The 22,099-nt window shown below is 48.7% G+C and overlaps 1 protein-coding gene across 1 annotated transcript in view; it reads left to right on the forward strand.

The window, feature by feature from the left end:
- FEZ1 (fasciculation and elongation protein zeta 1) overlaps nucleotides 1-22,099 on the forward strand; it is a 729,464-nt gene that overhangs the window by 559,429 nt on the left and 147,936 nt on the right. The window contains exon 7 of the mRNA XM_078682121.1: nucleotides 7,847-7,927. Within this exon, the coding sequence (XP_078538247.1) occupies nucleotides 7,847-7,927 (81 nt within the window). The remainder of the gene's footprint in view (nucleotides 1-7,846; nucleotides 7,928-22,099) is intronic.

Here is a 22,099-nt window from a genome sequence, read left to right on the forward strand (position 1 = left end):
CCGAGGAACGGTTTCTGGCATTACAGCCGTCTTCAGCCCAGCTTGCTTGAATCCAGTGGCAAATTGAGCAAGGGACTCACGTCTGAGCATACCCTGCTACACTTATGGCGGCCAAAGCGATACAAAAGGGGGTGGTAATGGACGGAGCATCTGAACCAATCAAACACTCACACCCAGTCAAAAGATCTGGGTTTGATCCATCACCGTTCTTTAGCCTACTCTGCCACCCCAGTTCAGACATGGCTATATGCAAATCAGTCTGACCCTGTGCCTCATGGGAACAGTCCAGCCCGAACTGCCAAGCCATGCCTTCCCTGGACCGGAAACAAGCTTCTGAGGACCGGTTTCTGGCATTACAGCCGTCTTCAGCCCGGCTTGCTTGAATCCAGTGGCAAAGTGAGCAAGGGACTCACGTCTGAACATACCCTGCCACACTTATGGCGGCCAAAGTGGTACAAAAGGGGGTGGTGATGGACGGAGCATCTGAACCAATCAAACACTCACACCCAGTCAAAAGATCTGGGTTTGAACCATCACCGTTCTTTAGCCCACTCTGCCACCCCAGTTCAGACATGGCTATATGCAAATCAGTCTGACCCTGTGCCTCATGGGAACATTCCAGCCCCAACTGCCGAGCCATGCCTTCCCTGGACCGGAAACAAGCTTCCGAGGACCGGTTTCTGGCTTTACAGCCGTCTTCAGCCCGGCTTGCTTGAATCCTGTGGCAAAGTGAGCAAGGGACTCACGTCTGAGCATACCCTGCCACACTTATGGCGGCCAAAGCGGTGCAAAAGGGGGTGGTGATGGACGGAGCATCTGAACCAATCAAACACTCACACCCAGTCAAAAGATCTGGGTTTGATCCATCACCGTTCTTTAGCCCACTCTGCCACCCCAGTTCAGACATGGCTATATGCAAATCAGTCTGACCCTGTGCCTCATGGGAACAGTCCAGCCGGAACTGCCAAGCCATGCCTTCCCTGGACCGGAAACAAGCTTCCGAGGAACGGTTTCTGGTATTTCAGCCGTCTTCAGCCCAGCTTGCTTGAATCCAGTGGCAAAGTGAGCAAGGGACTCACGTCTGAGCATACCCTGCCACACTTATGGCGGCCAAAGCGATACAAAAGGGGGTGGTAATGGACGGAGCATCCGAACCAATCAAACACTCACACCCAGTCAAAAGATCTGGGTTTGATCCATCACCGTTCTTTAGCCCACTCTGCCACCCCAGTTCAGACATGGCTATATGCCAATCAGTCTGACCCTGTGCCTCATGGGAACAGTCCAGCCCGAACTGCCAAGCCATGCCTTCCCTGGACCGGAAACAAGCTTCTGAGGACCGGTTTCTGGCATTACAGCCGTCTTCAGCCCGGCTTGCTTGAATCCAGTGGCAAAGTGAGCAAGGGACTCACGTCTGAGCATACCCTGCCACACTTATGGCGGCCAAAGTGGTACAAAAGGGGGTGGTGATGGACGGAGCATCTGAACCAATCAAACACTCACACCCAGTCAAAAGATCTGGGTTTGAACCATCACCGTTCTTTAGCCCAATCTGCCACCCCAGTTCAGACATGGCTATATGCAAATCAGTCTGACCCTGTGCCTCATGGGAACAGTCCCGCCCGAACTGCCAAGCCATGCCTTCCCTGGACCGGAAACAAGCTTCCGAGGACCGGTTTCTGGCATTACAGCCGTCTTCAGCCCGGCTTGCTTGAATCCAGTGGCAAAGTGAGCAAGGGACTCACGTCTGAGCATACCCTGCCACACTTATGGTGGCCAAAGCGGTACAAAAGGGGGTGGTGATGGACGGAGCATCTGAACCAATCAAACACTCACACCCAGTCAAAAGATCTGGGTTTGATCCATCACCGTTCTTTAGCCCACTCTCTCCACCCCAGTTCAGACATGGCTATATGCAAAGGTGGTAGGTGGACATGTGCCAGCTTACTGTGAATATGTCTCTTTACAATGCATGCGAATACATCACATGCCTTTATAACGCGGTTGTTACAACGACTACATTGTTACCACGCGTACCATTAAATGCAAGTCATTACAACGACTTGCTGTAGGGGGGTGCTCTGGACTTAGGAATAGTATTATTTACTATTCCTACTCCAGTTTGTGCCACAGCAGGGAAAGTGTTGGATTGTAAATCCAATACCAGCGCACCCCCTACAGCAAGTCATTGAAACAACTTGCGAAGTAATGTCCTATTACGTATGGTAATCTTCATTACTCCGGGTCCCGTAGTCCTCGACACCTTCAATTGACAAGTGAGATTTACATATCCCTGACAGAAAAAAAGAAAGAAGGAATGCTGGACCTACCCCCACCCCCCCTCCCGCCAGGAGTACAAAAGGGTACCTGTCCCAGCATTCCCTCTGAAATACCAAGCCCAAGATGAAGGCCGGCACAAAGGGACGGAGGGAGGGAAGTCATGAAGGTGTCGAGGACTACGGGACCCGGAGTAATGAAGATTACCATACGTAAGAGGACATTACCCCCAGTTCCCTCCGTCCTCGACACCTTCAATTGACAAGTGAGATATACCAAAGCAGCACCCCGGCATTCATCCACAAGAAAAAAACACAACAAACCACCAGGACAGCACAGAAACCCAGAGATTTATTGGAGACACAGAAATCAAGGGTGAACACAACCCAACACCCCCAAAGCAAAACCGCCCTCCTCACCCAGCAAATTGGGAAGGCGATAATGCCGGATGGAAGTACTGGGAGAAGCCCAGGTGGCCGCCCTACAAATCTCAGAGAGAGGAACACCCCGAACCTCAGCCCAAGACGCCGCCACCTCTCTGGTAGAACGACCCTGAACACCCACCGGAGGAGGGGAACCAGAAATAGAGTAGGCCAAAGAAATGACCTGTTTCAGCCAGCGACCAATCGAGACAGAGGAAGCCCTACGCCCATGGGAAGCAGCCCCAAAGGAGAAAAAAAGGGAATCAGAAACACGAAAGTCAGAAGTGCGCTCCAGATACACACGCAGAGCCCGGCACACATCCAGCAAAGGAGCAACAAGGACCCCCGGGGAATCAAAACCCGGGCCCAAAGCAGGCAAGACCAACTCCTGGGCCCGGTGAAACTGAGAAGCGACCTTAGCCACGAAGGAAGAATCAAGACGAAGAACCACCCCACCCTCCGAAAAGGACAAGAAGGGCTCACGCGCCATCAAGGCCCCAAACTCACCAAGGCGCCGAGCAGAGGTGATGGCCACCAGAAACACCACCTTCAAAGTAACAAACTTCAAGGCCATGTCCGACAAGGTCTCAAAAGGAGGATCAAGCAAGGCCCGAAGGACCAAAGGCAAATCCCACAAGGGAAAGGAAGGGCGGGACACAGGACGAGAAAGGGAAAACCCATGCAGAAGACGAGAAACCAAGTCCTCATCATCCGACAGGGTACCCCACGGGGAACGAAACGCCCTTACAGCCGCCCACTGAGCACGCAAAGTGGACACAGCCCAACCTTTCTCGAAACCTTCTCACAAAAACTGAAGCACAGCCTGCAAGGAACACAGCAAAGGGGAAAGGCCCAACCCCGCACACCAACGAAATTACTCCAATGACGATTATAAGACCGGAGGGTAGAAGGCCTACGGGAACCCTGAAGAGCCACAGCTAAATGCTCAGGGAAGCCACGTCGCCGCCACCCCTGCCTCTCAACCTCCACACCGACAGCTGCAACCGGAGAAGAGACAGGGACGAACGCAGGGGAGACAGGGACATGGGGAGAAACCAAGGGCCCCAGACTGCCAACAGACGAACCGTCGGAAACCAAGACCTCCGAGGCCAAAAGGGCAGGACCACAACCACCTCCCGAGACTCCAGACACAGGCGCGCCAGAAACCGAGGAATCAGCGCCAGGGGAGGAAAGGCATAAAGCAGACGAGACGGCCAAAGAACCGACAGGGCATCCACCCCCCAACAACCCTCCTGCCGGAACCGGGAGCAGAAGCGAGGCAACTGCGCATTCCACCGGGAGGCAAAGAGGTCCAGAAAGGGACGCCCAAACCTCACGCACACAAGCCGAAACGCAGCCCGGGTGAGAGACAACTCCAACGACCCCGGAAAGCAACGACTCAGGGCATCCGCCACAAAGTTGTCCACTCCCCGAATGTGAATCGCAGTCAGAGACAGAAGGTGACCCTCCGCCCAACAGAGCAGGGAAACAACCACACCGTTCAGAGTGGCCGAACGGACCCCCCCTTGATGGTTCAGATACGCCACAGTCACCACATTGTCGGAACGCACCAAAACGTTCCGACCGAGAAGCAGGGCCCTAAACCCCATCACAGCCCGACAAATAGCCGACAGCTCCCTCCAGTTGGAGCAACGGCGATACTCCAGGACGGACCAGCGACCCTGAAGGGACCGAGACCCCAAGGTCGCCCCCCACCCCAGGGAGCTCGCATCCGTAGTCAAAACCAGAGATGGGGAAGGCTGCAGAGGGAGACCCCGAGACAGATGCAACCGGGTCGACCACCAAAGAAGAGTCGGGAGGACCACAGGAGAAACAGGCAGAAGGAACTCTAAATTCCCAGACACAGGATTCCAGTGGGACAGAAGATAACTCCACAGGGGCCGCAGGTGGAACGAACCCAAGCCACCGTAAAGACCGTTGCCGCCATCAGACCCATAAGCCACAACCAGAGGCGCACCGGAAAACAACCCCCTGCTCGAAACAGCCGAGCCAGGGACACCAGGGTCAGGATACGAGGGACAGGCAGGAACACATGGTTGAGGTCTGTACGAAACCGGGCCCCAATGAACACCAAGTCCTGAGATGGAGACAACTGACATTTCGGGAAGTTGATCAGAAACCCGTGCCAACACAACGCAGAGCAAACCACCTCCCTGGCCTCCAACAACTGGACCCGAGATGGAGCATGGATCAACCAGTCGTCCAGGTAGAGATACACCATCACCCCCTGAAGATGAAGCCAGGCGACCAAGGGAGCCACCACCTTCGTAAAAACCCTCGGGGTAGACCGCTGACCGAAGGGCAGCACCTGGAACTGGAAGTGACGCCCTCACACCCAAAACCTCAGGAAGCGACGGGACCGAGGATGCACCGGAACGTGGTAGTAAGCATCCTGAAGATCCAGGGTACACATGAAGTGACCCGGAAGCACCAAAGGAATCACCCTTTGCAGAGTCTCCATGCGAAAGGGAATCCTCAGAACCCACCTGTTCATAACCCTTAAATCCAGAACCAGGCGGAACCCCCCCCCGTGACCTTGGGCACAAGAAAAATCAGGGAATAAAAGCCCGACCCCACCTCCGCAAGAGGGACCTCCTGAATGGCCCCCTTTAGAAGAAGAGCCTCCACCCCTTGAGAGAGATGAACCCTCCTGGACCAGCAAGCAGGCCAAGGAGTCGGGCGGACACCGGAGTCTGGAGGGGGAACAGAGAACTCCACCACATAACCCTCGCGCAAGATATCCAACACCCAAGCATCAGAACAGGACTGAACCCAGACATCCAGGAAGAAACGCAGCAGCCCTCCCACCAACAACCCAGGAACCACAGCCTAAGAGTCAGGAACGAGGCTTAGCAGGAGGAGGGGACCTAGCCTTACGATCCCGACCCCGACCAGAAGCAAACCTCCCCTGGCCCTTCCGAAACTGCCTACGAGAGGAAGGGCGGAAGAAAGGCCTAGGCTTAAAGGGAGCAGGAGCAGGAGCAGTAGAAGAAGCCTTAAAAGAAGAAGAGTGCTTCTTTTCTTTAAACAGTTTGTGCAACTTGTCTTCCAACTTCCCCCCAAACAGCATAGAATCCTGGAAGGGCAAACGCAAAGCACAAGCTTTCTGCGCAGAGTCAGTTTTCCAGTCTTTCAGCACAAGACTGCGGCGAGCCGCCACACAAGCACCACCAGAGAAGGTAGCCGCCCCCACAACGTCAAAAGAGACGTCAGAAAGGAACTCCACCTGACGTTCAATCTGGCCAAGAAGAGCAGAACAGTCCGTGGCATCATCCATCGACTGATAGAGGGACTTAATGTCAGATAGCAGAGACTGCGACAAATAAGTACCATAAACACCAGCCCTCAAGGCCAGATGGGAGCCAGAATACACCTTCCTGAGAGCCCCGTCAGCCTTCTTGTCCACGGGATCCTTCAGCACAGCGTCCTCCGACAAGGAAGTGCGACCCACCAAACTAGCCACAAAGGAGTCAATGGGGATCGAATCCGGGAGCTCCGTAGCCATATCCTGCAGGGGGTAAAGGCGGGCCATAAACCGTGGAACCAGAATATGATCCGGATCAGCCCACTCCCGCTTCAGAACCTCCTTAATAAAGGGGTGCACCGGGACATCCACCGTGGCAGAAGTCTGAAATTGCCGCAGCAAAGAACCACCAGACGTACTGGGAGTAGCCACATTCGTGAAACCCATGTTCTCCTTGACATGCTGCAAAATCTCAGGCAGAGCGTCCTTGTCAATATACTTCCCCTTGAGATCAGAGTCCCCGGCCACCGCAGACTCATCACCAGAGGAATCAGAGGACACAGGAGCAGAGGCCGCCCCCTTGCCGCGAGCCCTGCCAGCACTCATCTCAGAGATGGTCTCCCGAATCAAGCGCTTCAAGTGCGCATAGTCACCCCCACCATGGCGCCGGGACCTGTCAGGAGAAGGAGAACGAGAGGAACTGGACGAAGAGGAAGAAGACCTCTACCGATGGCGCCTCTTCTTAGAACATTTGCCAATCTCCCAAAAGGCACAAAACACCCACAGCACAAAAGAAGAAGCAAAAAGCAGAAATAAACAGCAAAAACCGCTATGCGCTACTCACCACTGCCACGAGTTTTAAACTGTCCAAAAAACCGCCGGGACAGCAGCGCCTGACCGCCTCCAGGACGGAAGTCAGGCAGCGGAAACCGGAAGGCATCATCACTCAGCAGCCAATCCGAGACCGCACAGGAGGCCACGCCCCCCAGTAAGCCCGGCAGACCAGGAGGGGCGGCCATCGGGCGAGCACCGAGCCCACGCGGTGCAAACACCCACACGCGGCCATCAGAAGAGCAAAAAACAGCCCCCACCACTCCCCCCAAACCCGGCAGGGGGAAAGAGGCCAACGAACCTAGAAGAATCCAAAAAGGTAAGTCCAGCGCGGGAGCGTCTTCAAGCTCCTCGCGCTCCAATCCTTCCTGTCAGAATGACAGAAAAAAAGAACAGACAGAATGCTGGGACATGTACCCTTTTGTACTCCCGGCAGGAGGGGGGGTGGGGGTAGGTCCAGCATTCCTTCTTTCTTTTTTTTCTGTCAGAGATATGTAAATCTCACTTGTCAATTGAAGGTGTCGAGGACGGAGGGACCTGGGGGTAATGGTACGTGTGGTAACAACGCAGTTGTTGTAACAACTGCGTTGTAAAGGTACCGCGTTGTGGGGACAGGGTTATAAATGCTATTTCCCATTTACGGTTAGTGAAAGAGAAGGCTACATAGTGGTGTGCTGGGATGAGCCGGATGGTCACTTCAGCTGAAAAGGTGGACTCAGAAGCTGCCTAACCTAGCTGTGTCTTTTTATTTGTGTGTAATACCATTATGAACCCTTCCTTGAACTCTACTCTTAGTGTATTTCAATGCGTTCAATTCTGATTGTGAACCAACTATGAGGAATGTAGTAACTAACCCTTTACAGGTGAGGTCCTATGTGTTTCTCTTCGACTTTCTAATGATGAAAAAGTGTTATTGTTGTACATTTCGGCTTTATTTTTTCAAATAACTTTGAAGATCAAACAATTAAAGTACTGTAGAAGCAGTGCAGGATTTTGGATTACTTTGCTGCCTGAAAACATACTAACGCATCCGTTATGTCTCTATCTTTAGCGTTTCAGCATGGAAGGGATCTCAAACATCTTGCAGACCGGGATCAGGCAAACATTCGGCAACACAGGCAGTGATAAGCAGGTATGAATGTCTGCCTTTGTGTCTCTGAGTAAAAAGACCATTCTTAGTCAAAGGAAGAACATCTATGCAGAGCACATTAACAGTTTAGAGACCTGGGGCCAACAGGTGGTTATTCTGTTAAAACCATGTACATTGCTAAAATTGTTGACTGAAAATGTTTAATGTTTTCGTGTTAGTGATATTTTTGTGGCGCTATTTGCGGATTGTCCTAGTGCCTTCCCTGCTGAGTTGCATAGAAAAGCAATCTTCTGCTCACTCACTGTGTAGGTATTTTGTGGCAGCAGTTAAGTTTGCTACATGTAGTGGCATTCATTTTTTTAAAACATCTGTTTATTCAAACATTTGCTCGGCTACAATACACTCATTCATTTCAATCAGTTAAACACAGGTTTTACTCCCCCCCTTATATCGCCCTCCCCCTGTTCATGGAGGAACAAATGATCGCTGGTATCTCTGATTGCCCTTTGTAGTCTGCCTGGTCGAGTCCCCCATCATCTCTCGCATTATACTAAAGAAAGTGGGGAGTCCCCACTGTGTCCCATTTAGCCTTCCCACCCGGCCCAAATCTTCATCCATTCCCCTGGGCAGCCCCTACTCTGATAGATAACCTTCTCCGCCTAGCTGCACCAGTCTAGATCTTGTTCCCATGCCTCCAACCATGGGGGGAGATCCGCGCCCCACTCCCTAGCCACATTTCTTTTGGCCACTGCTGCCACTGTCATAATCCACACTTTCTGATATTTTGGCCACAGCTCCTCCCCCGATATGCATAATATTAACCATTATGGCTCCAGTGGGACTGCCCTATCTGCTACTTCTTACATAGCTTTGGTGACCTCTATCCAGTAGCCCCAAATAATTGGGCATTTCCGCAGAATGTGGAAAAATTATCCCACATCCCCTTCTGCACTTGTCTGTTTCCCCTTGTCCCAGCCTATATAAGAGTGAGCTACAGAGGTAGGATCTATGCAATGAACCGTGATCTTATGGCCACCTCCCTCGGCCCCTGCAACAACTCTGCCCAGTCATCATCCTCTAGGATTCTTATTTCCGATTCCCATGATTCTCGCAATTGGACCAGTAGGTCCGGTAAGTCATTAATGATTTTCCTCTATGTCAACAAAACTGCTATGGACACCATGTGGTCCAGCAAGAGTCCATCCTCCAATGGCGTGTATTCTGGTATGCTATCCCAATCTCGGATGTGTGTCCTTAGTGCATCTTCCAGTTACAGATAATGAAATCTGTCAGTGTTCCTAATGAACCATTAGGGACATCCCTTTGGGCACACCTTGTTTTCCTCCCTTGAAATCAGAGGATTCCACACACACGTTATTCCTTGCATTGGAACAAAAAGGACTGATGTCACTGATGTGGATACTATGAAAAAGTCTATTTGATATATGAACAAGATATGTTCAATGAAAAATAATCAGAACAATCCAAAATAAAAAGAAAACGTTTAAACAAGGAATAACGTGTGTGTGGAATCCTCTGATTTCAAGGGAGGAAAACAAGGTGTGCCCAAAGGGATGTCCCTAATGGTTCATTAGGGACACATCACAAAACTTGTAATTCAGGCGCCCAGGGACGTTGGCCGCCACCTACGGAGCACCCAAAAGATAAAAAAAAAACACTGTTTGAAAATAAGCTGTGCACTCATCCCATCCTTTCATTCATATCTTTCAGTGTTCACCATGCTGTATTCATCTTGCAGCTCTTGGAATGTAATCAGTGCTCAGCTCCTCCACACATCCCCAATTGATTCTATTCCCAATATCCTCCATTTATGAAAACCTTCCAATCTACCCACTTCCCTTAGCAAATCGCTATCCCATAGTGTGTACTTTCGGTCAGGGTATTTACACACTTTGTGCCACACCTGAGTCACTGTCCGAGTGTGTAATAGGAGTTGTTTCACTCCCTTTTTTTTAGTATAGTACTGCCAGATAGCCTCTGCCTCCCATCGCTTGTTGGTCCACCCTGTATGCGGGCTCCTCCCTGTCTGCATACATCCACGGATTCACTGTGCTCAGCTGTGCTGCCCTGTAGTACTTCTTAATATTTGGGACTGCCAGTCCTCCTTCATCAACTCCCCTCTGTAACTTTAAAAGAGATATTCTAGAGCTGCCCCCTTTCCAGAGGAGCCCCCGTAGCTCCCCGTCTATCTTCTGAAAGAGGTCGGGAGGGACCCGGCACGGGGTGTTTTGTAGGATATAACGAAAGTGGGGCAGGGACACAATTTTAAAGAGGGCCGCTCTACCCATTGAGGATATTGGGAGGCCCCTCCAGTGTGCCACGTCTGTCCCGAGCCTCTCAATCAATGGAAGAAGGTTATCTCTTAGGAAGTAATTTGGATCTCTGGTGATCTGTATTCCCAGGTACTTTAAAGCTCATCCACACTAGCAAGGGCGTGTCTCTGGCCAATCTCTGTGGATTATCTCCCGACATGGGGAGTAGTAGGAACTTCTCCAAGTTGATTTGGTAGCTGGAGTAGCTGGCAAAAAGCCCAAAATACGAACAGCCTAGCCACCGTGCCTTATGGTCTGGTAGCAAATAGGAGAATATAATTCGCATACACCAAGATTCATTCTTCCCACTCCCCAGGGCCTCCAATGTCTCTCACCACGTGATTCGCCCTTACCCATGCCACCAGCGGTTCCAGCGCCAGTGAGAAGAGCATCGGGGATAAAGGGCACCCCTGTCTTGTCCCCCTTCCCAATGTAAATGCTCTGGATACGACTCGGCTTACCCGTACTCTCGCCTTCGGTTCTCTATACAATAACCTGACCCACCTTATAAACCCTTGCCCAAATCCCAATTTCTCATGCACAACACAGAGGTACAGCCATGTAATGCTATCAAATGCAATCCGGGCATCTAACGAAATCAGAACAACCTCTTCCCCTGGTCTGTCTTGATTCATATGTAGGAACCCATATAGGCACCTAAGATTTAGTGTCCGAGATGTACCAGTATATGCATGTACTTCCCTGAGAGGGCTTGTTAATACTGTAACTTGCGTCAAAAAGGTAACTTAATTACAGGTAGTGTTTATGTCATCAAATGTTGGCCACCGTTGTGTTAATAAAACCAGTTTTAAAAAAAAGACTCAGTTTAGTGCTTCTTTGTGGTATAAAGCCTGACTGGTCTGGATGCACCACTGAGGATATCACAGTGGACAGCTGAGACGCCAAGACTTTTGCCAGGCCCTTAACCTCCAGGTTGAGTTTGGATATGGGCCTGTAGGAGCCACATTGCTCTGGGGTTTTTCTCTGTTTAGGAACAGTTATTATTGGAGCTGTAGGTTTATCTGCTGGCAGGAATCCCTTATCTTTCGCTGCGTGGAACACCTGAAACATATCTTTTTCCTACTATACTAACCACTCCTTTATAGAGTTCGATTGGCAGGCCGTTCAGACCTGGGGCTTTACCCGATTGTAGATCCTGGATTGCCCCCACAATCTCCTCCTCAGATAGGTCCTGCTCCAGCATCTGCCTGTCCTCCTCGGACAGCTCTGAGAGCAATATATCATGCAGGAGTACTACATAGTCTTCTGCTGTGTGTGTCGAGACAGGGGCATACAGCTGTTCATAGTAGTCTGTAAAGGCTCCTCTAATTTTCCTCCCTGTCTCATAGAGTGTCCCATCAAGCGCTTTTATTTCTTGCACCCAATTCCTACCCTGGTCCCTTTGTTCAAGCCATGCCAACATTGTACTGGCCTTATCCCCCACATCATAAAGTTTCCTCTGAGTTCTCAGTTCTGCTAGGTCTCTCAGTTCTTTCTGCTTAACCCGGACGCCATGGGCATTCATTGCTACTTCCTCGCCTTCACCCAGTACCTTGGTTTCTAATTCTGCAATTTTTCTCGAGTTCTGCATATTACAACTGCCTTTCTTTTCGTTTTCCTCCTATCAATCCCTGTCAACGACTGTCCAACACAGTCAGGGACTTGAGCAAGGACTGGGGACTGGGTAGAAAACGTACAGTGCACAGAAAGAATAGTACAGCGCTGCCCAGGATCACACAAGGAGTTAGAGGAGAAAATGTGATCCAAAGGGGTAGCCTGTACAAGATGGCTAAGACTCAGAAAGGAAGGGCACTCACAAGGCAATTTAGCATTTAGACTAACTACACCCAGGACGGACGTGCACGACATATATATACTACAACAATAATAATTAAGGTAATGTGGGGTAAAGCACGCAGAAGCTCCACACTGTAAGACTGAAGCTCTCTAAGTTCCTCTCCCACAGTTGCTGTTACAGATACTGACTGAAAATACCCACATATAGGATATGTATGCAAAGGCAGGGTCTGTGGAGCCTATACCTATGGTGATTTTATAACTGTAACTCAAAGACAATACTCCCAATGAACAAGAAGCCCCACCTAGGTAGTCAGATGTGCCCATGGATCCTGGTGATCAAACAGCAACAGGCAAATCAGTAACAGCAAAGGGGTAGAACTAAACACAAGCACAATCAGACAAGGAGCTAGCAAGGAGGAGTGCTTAACAGGAAAGGAAGGACATCACAGGGCACACTTGGCAGAAAGCAGGTAACAAACATACAAGGTAACAGAAGCAAGACAGCAGAATAGAAAGACAGCAAACTAGAACTGGAACCAAGGAAACGGGAAGAAAGGCAGGGACTGGAAAAAGATATACAGAAGGGGAGGCTACAAGGGTATACCAGAATAGTGCAGGTTCAGGAATCAGGAAAACAAAGTAGCATAGAAGGCAGTGCTGGGGCAGGAACAAGAATTGAGCTAAGGCTCCAGAGTCAAGTTAGCCCTGCAGGCAGTGCTAGTTCAGGAACAGGGAATTACTAAAGCTTCAGGAGTTAAGGTGGCACTGCAGACAGTGCTGGTTCAGGAACAGGAAATAGCTACAGCTCAGGAAACAAGGGGTAAAGAGAGCACTGCAAGCAGTGCAAACCAGGAACAAGAAATAGCTGAAGCCCAGGAACAGGAACAAATAATAACTGTAACTCAGGATATCAGGAAACAAGTTAGCACTTCAGGCAGTGCTAATTCAGGCACATGGAATAGCTATAGCTTAGGAACTCAGGAAACAAGGTAGCACTGCTGGCAGTGCTAATTCAGGAACAAGGAATAGCTATAGCTCAGGAATCAAGGAATATCAAAAGCTCGGGAAACAAGGATCGGTCTCACCGGAACACAGCTACAATGACCAACCTTGGCCTGAATGGAGCTGGGGCTTAAAAGAGCTCACAGTAATCACATGCATCAGGTGTGAGCAGGCTAGCACTAGCCAGCCACAGGTGAGCTGAATTCCTCTACCCATCCTTGGCTTGCAGGGGTGGAGACAAAGCAGTGAGCAGGGAATTCTAGGTAATGGAGTTTCCAGCATGAACAGGCTGGCTTCCACAAAACCCGGCATGGATTGGGAATGGATGGGCATTTCCAAGTAGAGTCCAAATTGCTGGAAATCAGTATGTATAGAAAGGGGAGGATCTGGAAGCTTATTATAACACTAAAGAGCCCCACAATGTACCCCTTGGTGGTAGACACGAGAATGCAGGGAGCGAGTTGTGACAATCCCTGTACCTATCCCTGTATGACTGTCTTATTTGCCTTCCACAGCATATCTGCAGATGTAACTGATCCTTAATTTTCCACAAAGTATTGTTCCGACTGCTCCCATACTTTCTGCTAAATTGCCAAGCATCTAATCTAGGGGGAAGCTTGTTGTCCTGCCTAGGCCCCTGTATCTGTACCTATACCCGGCGACTGGTCTAAGATCCCTCTCGCACGATGGGTCGCAGAACAAAAGAGACTCGCCTGTGTTTGCAGTGTAAATATGTAGTCCAACCTTGCATAACTACCATGGGAGGCAGAATAGTATGTATATTGTCGCTGTGTGGGATTGTTTTCACGACATATATCTGTCAGCCCCATTGCCTCTATAAACCCTTGCAGAGGTTCCTTTCCTGTCCCAGTCTTGGTGCACGGGATTCTTTTACTGGGTCCAAAGCTGCATTAAAATCTCCTCCTAGTACTAGCACTCCCGCGCAATTCAAGATTTTGAGTGCCCAGTTCCGGTAACGTTTCCCCTTGTAACCGGGGGGGACATACACTGAGCAGAAGTTCACTGTTACTCCCTCCCACGTTCCTAAAGTTTTGGCGAATCTGCCCACAGAGTTGAGACGTTCACGAGAATGCCCACACCCCTTGAGTTGGATGTTTAGCCTGCGTGTACCAGCATAGCATATCCATAATGACCCAATGCTTTGCAGTAGTTTCCTCTCAAGTGAGTTTCCTGCAGGAGGATCACGTCTAGGGCATGTCTCTTGATGCTTTGTAGGACTACTGTATGCTTTATCTTATTTCCCAACTCATTCGAGTTCCATGACATGACTCTCTACCCCCTCACCCTTTGGTGCCCAGCAGGTGTCAGTCTTGCCCATACCCAATTGCCTGCATCCCCTCAATGTGCTGATTATAACAGATCAAAGTTTCTCTGTATTGGGCTGGTTGCTGGGTGCATGATCCCCTCCCACCCCTCCTCACTGTTCTTGTGTTGTTTCAGTATCATATTTAGAGCAGACCTATCAAAAATGAATAAAACAACTTGTATAAAGATTTCCCCATTCTGAAACTCCCCCCTCCCTGCTTCCCTGCCTAGTGGGTTTAGAACTACCCACCCCGAACTTGCAGAATGCCTGTCGCTCAATAACTAGCATCAACTATTTCAGGGTGGGCTAGGTCCAACCTATGTGTGGCTCATCTTGCCTATGACCGCAACAAAGTCATTATAATCCTGACCCAGGAGATTCTGCTTCAGCTTTCCCCCTTTTCCCCAATCCCCCCCAAAGAGACACCTGACTGAAGGAATTATCTTGTGTTTCATCTCCATGTTCTGCTACCTGTCCTTTCACAAACTACTGTCGCCATCTATGCATCTTCTCCAGCAGGTTCAGCCTCTTGTGCATATCCGCTGTCTCATTACTACTCTCCTCTGATCGGCTTGGTGTGGCATGGCCCCCAGGGGCCTTTTCATTACTTGTCTCCCTGGGTGAACATCGCCCCACTGTCCGCCAGCCCTCCAGCCTTTCCTGTGTTTCTTCTGTCGTGTTGAAATGCCATGTTTTCCTCTCTGCCACAACCCGGAGCCTGGTGGGGAACAACATCACATATTTAAGATCGTCAGCCCAAAGCTCCCTCTTCACTGCCTTGCACGACCTACACTGGTGTTGGACTCGTAGTGTAAATTCTGGGAAAAAACAGATTACTGCATTCTCATATTTCAAGTCTCCATGCAAGCACTCTGCTTGTAGGAGAGCGTCTCTATCTCTATAATTTAGGATCCGGGCTATGATTGTGCGTGAGGGTGCTTCTGGTCTTGGCCTGTGGACTGGCGCCTATGGGCTCCATCAATTGAGAAAAAGTTAGACAGGCGTTTGGGTTGCAAATATTTAAGGACAAGATTCTCCAGAAAGAGGTCTTCACTCTGTCCTTCCGCTCCCTCCGGCACTCCCACCACTCGAATATTGTTTCAGAGGACCCTCCCTTCTTGATCTTCCATCTACGCTGCCAGAGCCGCCTGTTGTTTAGTTAGATGGTCTACTCACTCTTCCAGGCGCTTTGTAGATGATTGTAGTTGTGTTATATTGGCCTCATCTGTTGTGACCTTATCCGAGATCATGTGAAAGTCCACCCTGAGGAGATTGACATCTGGTGTCTCTGTATCTAGTTTAGGCTCCAGTGTACCCTTCAGATCTACTATTGCCACCATTATGGCTCCAAGCGTGGGTTCCACCAGTCTTTCATGGTCCGACTGGTCTCTATACGTCCCCCACCGTTGTTCTGACCACCGCATAATTGTCCACTTTGTTGGCTTGGCCGGAACTTGCCTGGATTTGCCCATATCTGCCTTTTCGTTCCAATTGGGTTTACCCATCGCTAGGCTCCCTTATCTTTCCCCTTGCTGTTCACCGCAGCCTCCTTGTCTCATTCCAAGGGGGCTCACCACCTACGTGTTGCTTGGTGGTTTGTGCACTGCTGTAGCCATGTTGTCGTCTGCCACCCGACTCTTGCTGTCTAGTTCTTCTGGTCTATCTCACTGGGTCTTCGGCTGCCACACTTTCCTTTGGGACTATTTTGTCCAGGATGCACTGTGCTAAACAGTCTGGGCAGACCAGGGCTTCTTTTCTTACTCCTCCTGACTCTGCACCGATTCTCTTTCAGGAGTCTATATAATCCTAAGCAATCTCGATCAAGTTCCACCTGCTTCTCTTCGCAGGTAGGGGTACAGCTCTACCTACCCCAGGTGCTCTTCTGAGCCAGTTGCCTTCCTTCACTCCTTGTCAGCAACTGTTTGTGTCCCCCTGCACTCTCTCTCGATGAGGTACATTTACCCGGGCCATTTACAGGCTGGCAAGGGAAGGCGCCCACTCAAGTGCGTTTTGTTGCACAGCTCCTCACCTCCTGCTGTAGTGCCCTCGTCGGTGAGCACAGTCTGCTGGGTCCTTTGGGGTCTGCAACAAGGTAGTTAGATCCTGTCGATCCTATTTGGAGCCGCTCTCGGCTCCCTATATATTTTCGAATGGCCGATTACGCGGTAGGCCATTGCCTTCGTTCCCGATATTCTCTCTCGGGCCTCCATTGTGCTCAGCTGCACCTCTGAAGTTCCAGCGATCCCGAGCCGTTCAGGAGGAGGGGGAGTCATCACACACCTTGTCCACCGTTACTGCAGACCACCTTCTCTGTTCCTCGACAGTCCCAGGCAGGAACAGATCTTTGATCGAATTTATGGACCAAAACGTCGGTCCTGGCACTGAGCTCCACTAGTGGGCGGCCATTTCGGTCAGCACCGTAGCCATGACCCATGTTGCTGCATTCATTACCTTAGTTTTTTAAGACACAAGGGAGACCCAACAGATAGCTAAGTACCATGGGTATAACAACGTTATAGTGAACAAAACGGTCCTTAGCTTATTTCAGAATCAACAGCACAATACTGTATAGAAACACAATGGAAAACTATACGTGTTATAAAATTTCCAAACCCAGCCGGGAGAGGAGTTTATTTTATAAAGAAGCAATGTTCAATCCAATAATACAAATGTAATCACAAGACACAAGCCTGTGTCGTACATGAAAAGAAGGAAACAGAAAGATAGCATAAGGGTGAAAGGGGTGTCTATCAGGCATAGAGCGAGAGCAAAGACAGGGCACTGTTAATAGGTAAGAAATCAATCACAGTATCGCCTGGAGTGGAATATAAACAATCTTATTGGTCAATATTGTAAATATGAACCCACTCATGGGTGTCGACGTTTCGATCCCTATTGCTCAAGTAGATACATGGGATCATCATCAGGACATTTGTAATGAACAAGACATGCCTGATTGTAAAAGAAGCCTGTTTAGGAGAAACGAAGAGAAAAAGATATTTCAAACAACTTAAGAGTAGTTTGCAGACGCATGCCAACTATGTATCGAAATCGCAGTGTGTGGCCAAGTGCACGGTGTTTGTGACTTAATCAAGCATCAAGTAACAGCATTTTCATACTCCTCGGAATCGCAGTGGCGTGCGTGAAGGGCTGCGAGAATCAGGGTGACGTGGCGTGACGGTGAACCACTCAATCAATGGTCTACTGGGTATAAGGATTATTAATGTGGAGTGTCAGTGATAATCAAAGTATCGTGAATGAGGGCGAGGATGGCCTGTGGATTACAATATATAATGCATGTAAGGTGGAAGGTGTGCTACCCTTAAATGATTTAGTCCCGAGACATAATGCTAGGGAGGGAGTCAGGTTGGAATACCCTGACTTTCAAAGTAACACAAATCTTAGTTTCTTAATTAATAAAGCTGAACCGGAAAACGTACCACGCAGTAAACTGACATGGAGGTCTCTTCGGGGGTCCGGACGAAATTGGTAATGAAGGATAATTACACAGTGTTAATCGTTTTCAACCGCAAGGGATGGCGCTGAAAACAGAGAGGCGCATTTAATATCAGGCTACGGGGGAGGCTCTGTAAATAAGGGCGGCGCTCGGCGGGAGGGTCTTGCTTACCTTGATGTGCTCAAATGGCAGGCAATACGGAGTTTAAAAGTAACCGTGTAGGTAACAAGGACCATACACGTGGGATCCCAACAATGTGGATTTTGACGCTGTAAGGCAAGGAGTAGGGAATGAATCAGTGCAAGCCACCGGGCGGGTCATGGCCGAACATATTGGAAGCTCCGCATTTACTTACTCAGTCCCGATGAGGACTCGTCTTCCCGTGGCTTCTCGGTCGATGCCGAATGCAAGTCAGTGGACTGCGAGAGCGCGCCGAATAGTAAACAGCCGCGCAGATCACATGACCTCCAATACGAGTGCCATGCCTGAGAGGCGGGATGTCTACTGTGGGGGCCATCTTGTAATGGATAGATACGGGGGATGGAGTGCAGGTGCAAACAAGGTGATGGTGCCAAGGTGACTTTAGAAACGGTGAATAATAATTAATAAAAACACATTAATTAACCAGTTGGTAATTCAGTTCCAGGAGGTCACATTTACAGTCTTCCATTTAGACATGGAGTATTCATTGCGCAGCACTAAACCAGAAGGTTAGTCCATTACTGTCTTATCTTATAGAGTCATTGTTCAATGTTCAATCAGAGCAACGTAGTCCAGTCCTCACTTCGATTGAGCCCGGTCCGAATGGTATTGAATTGAATGATGGATTTCAATTCCTCACGATTTAGCAACTGCTGTAGGTTACCACCCCTCTGTGGTAGTTTGACGGATTTCAGGACTGTCCATTGGAGGTCATCCGCTGTATGCTTCATGCTGGCATAATGTTCAACCAGGGGTGCATTTGGAGTACCACACCTAATGCGGCTTCGATGTTGACTTATTCTGGTCCTTATTTTTTGAGTAGTTTGGCCCACATACATCTGCGGGCAAGGACATAGAATAGCATAAATCAAATTGTGACTATTACAGTTTGTGAAGTCTCTTAGTTCAATTGTGATGTTATTGTGACTAAACGTGCGCCCCTCAAGTGTCAAATCACAAACAATGCAATGTCCACATTTCACATGGCCTCTAACCGGGGGCAGGCCCCAACTAGACTCAATCGTACCTGTCGGGGGTTGCGAAGGTAAGGCAGCTCGTACCAAATGGTCTTTTATATTTCTGCTTTTCTTGAAAGCAAACAGAGGTTTATCAAAGGCCAGCTGCCCTGCATTTAGGGTTGGCCAGTGACGTAGAATTGTTTTACGAATTTTATCAGAGATTGGGGAAAAGGTTGTGACACAGGCAATCCTGCCTGCATTGGGCCTAGTTTTGGGTTGGAGGAGAACCTCTCTGGGACAGTACCATGCACGTTTCGAGGCATTCCGCACTATCCTGTTCGGATAACCTCTTGATTTGAGTTTTGAGCACAGGATCGCAGCCTCTTTAAAGTAATCAACTTTAGCAGAGCAATTCCTTCTAATCCGAAGGAACTGTGAATAGGGAAGTGAGTCTTTCAGGGCTTTAGGGTGATTACTATTGTACCTGAGTAATGTATTTCGCTCGGTCGGTTTCCTATAGAGTCGAGTGAGTAACTCCCCTGCCTCATGATAAATCAAGAGATCCAAGAATGGTATCTCTGTTTTATGACTTGAGAGAGTAAACTGCAAATTGTCACAATTGTTGTTCAACCAGTGCAAGAATGAATTTAGACCTTCTCTCTCTGAATTCCAAATCAGAAAAATATCGTCTATGTACCGGCGCCAAATACCAATGCTGGTTCTAAATGGATTTGTGTCGGCTAGGATTGTACTTGTCTCAAGCGCATCCATGTAAAGAATGGCCAGATGGGGAGCAAAAATCGCTCCCATTGAGCATCCCTTTATCTGTTGGTAGAACGTCCCGTCAAAGATAAAGAAGTTTTTAGTAAGACAGAGTTCTAGTAATTGCAAGACAAACAATGTCGGTACCCTATGTGGTCTAGGTCTGGAATCAAGTATTTTTTCCATGACATGTAGAGCCGCTCCCTGAGGGATATTAGTGTAGAGCGACTCTACGTCTAGCGTGCATAGTGTTTGGTTGTTAGGGTCAAAGGGATGGTGTTCCACAAGATTGATCATTTCCATGCTGTCACGGACATAACAGCACGTTGCCGGCACAAAGTCCTTAATAAAGAAGTCCACATAGGACCCTAATGGTTCCAAAATAGAGCCACAGGCCGACACAATTGGTCGGCCTGGTGGGTTCACACTGTCTTTATGAACCTTGGGGAGGGTGTAGATGACTGGAAGACGAGGACACTTAACATTAAGGAAATTGAATTCCTTCTTGCTAAGAAAGCCCTCGTCCCTGGCAGCCACCGTGATCTGTTTTATCAGGCCTTGGATTTCAACTGTTGGGTTGCGGCCAAGTCTCAAGTAATGTTCCCTGTTACTCAATTGTCGGTTGATCTCGTTTTTATAGGCATCAATATTTTGCAGGACAATGCCACCACCCTTATCAGCGCTCTTAATGATTAAGTTGGTATTACCTTTGAGTGAGTCTATTGCCTCCTTCTCGGTCTTTGAAATATTATAGGGGATATACATCCTCTTTCTTCCCAGAAACTCAAGCTCTTTGAGAATAAGTTTCTCAAACGTAATGATCTCAGGCGGAATCATGCTCGCCGTGGGAAGGAAAGTGGAGGGGGGGGCAAATGGGGTGTTACGGTTTGATTCAGGCGTGGGGTGCAATTGAAAGAATGCTTTCAGCCGTACCAATCTAAAAAAACGAAGTAACTCTGTTTGCAACTCCATGAAGTTAGGGCGAACCGTGGGGACAAAGGAGAGTCCTTTTTTCAGAAGTTCCAATTCCGAGTGCTGTAAAATATGGTTAGACAAATTAAAAATAGGTAATGTTTCAGTCACATTCTCTGTTGTGGGTATCACCACTGATAAAAATTGTTGCGTGTCCTCCGCTCCCCTGGGGCGTTGAACCATGTTCTGGGTTTCTTGGCCCTCCCCCTCTGAGGGGTTCCTGGTTGGCCTCTGGCTAAAAAATTGCCTTGTGCACCACCACGTCCTCTACCTCGGTTGCTCCCTCCCTCACCTGGATCTGAATTATCAGATGAGTCTTCTGAGGTGTCTGAGAAACCAACTATGTTCTGTCTTTTATTGAAACGGCCCCAGGGCCTATTCTGAGGGTTGAAGTATGGCCTGTTGGTGTAAAACTCTTTATTCAAGTATGGATAATTTGTCTCAGTGCTATAATTTCTGATATCCTTTTTAACTTTATTAGCTTTTTTGTTCTGTTCGATACGACAGTAATCAGCTATTGTTTTTTCTACTTGTTCCAGCAATTTTTTACATTCAGCTGTGGGGCCAGAGTCATTAATTTGTTTAAGTAAACCAGCAATTTCAATCTCAAGGGTTTTTAGCGTTTCTGTCGCAATATCGATGCCAAGCGCCAACCACTGTCTTGAGCATGTGGTCCCAATGTGGCTGAAGTTGGTAATGTATTTAGGGTTATCCGTAAAGATCCCAGGGATATTACGTACTTGTAGACCAAGTGGGATTACTCCGGATTTAAGGTAATCAGTTAGCATTAATATCATCAGTTTTAATCTAACTTGCTTTTTTTGTAGTTTTTCTAACTGTTCTGGAAGACTGGACGTTGCAGATGTTGGAGCATCTGGGGTTTCTGATAAGAGTGACGGTAACGTGCACAAGTGCTTGATATGGTCTATTGAGTACAAAGGGGCATGGTCTGACATCTCCTAAGGCTAAAACAAAGAAAGAAAAATAATTTCAGGAACATACAAGTGTGTGTACAAGGACACTAGGAAGGTCGACCTCGGTGCCGAGGTAAATCGAGTTTAGAAAAACCCTGCAATCCTGGTGATTGCGCTATAGTTTTTTAAGACACAAGGGAGACCCAACAGATAGCTAAGTACCATGGGTATAACAACGTTATAGTGAACAAAACGGTCCTTAGCTTATTTCAGAATCAACAGCACAATACTGTATAGAAACACAATGGAAAACTATACGTGTTATAAAATTTCCAAACCCAGCCGGGAGAGGAGTTTATTTTATAAAGAAGCAATGTTCAATCCAATAATACAAATGTAATCACAAGACACAAGCCTGTGTCGTACATGAAAAGAAGGAAACAGAAAGATAGCATAAGGGTGAAAGGGGTGTCTATCAGGCATAGAG

Source organism: Lissotriton helveticus, chromosome 3_1, assembly GCF_964261635.1.
Source record: "Lissotriton helveticus chromosome 3_1, aLisHel1.1, whole genome shotgun sequence".
Taxonomy (NCBI): domain Eukaryota; kingdom Metazoa; phylum Chordata; class Amphibia; order Caudata; family Salamandridae; genus Lissotriton; species Lissotriton helveticus.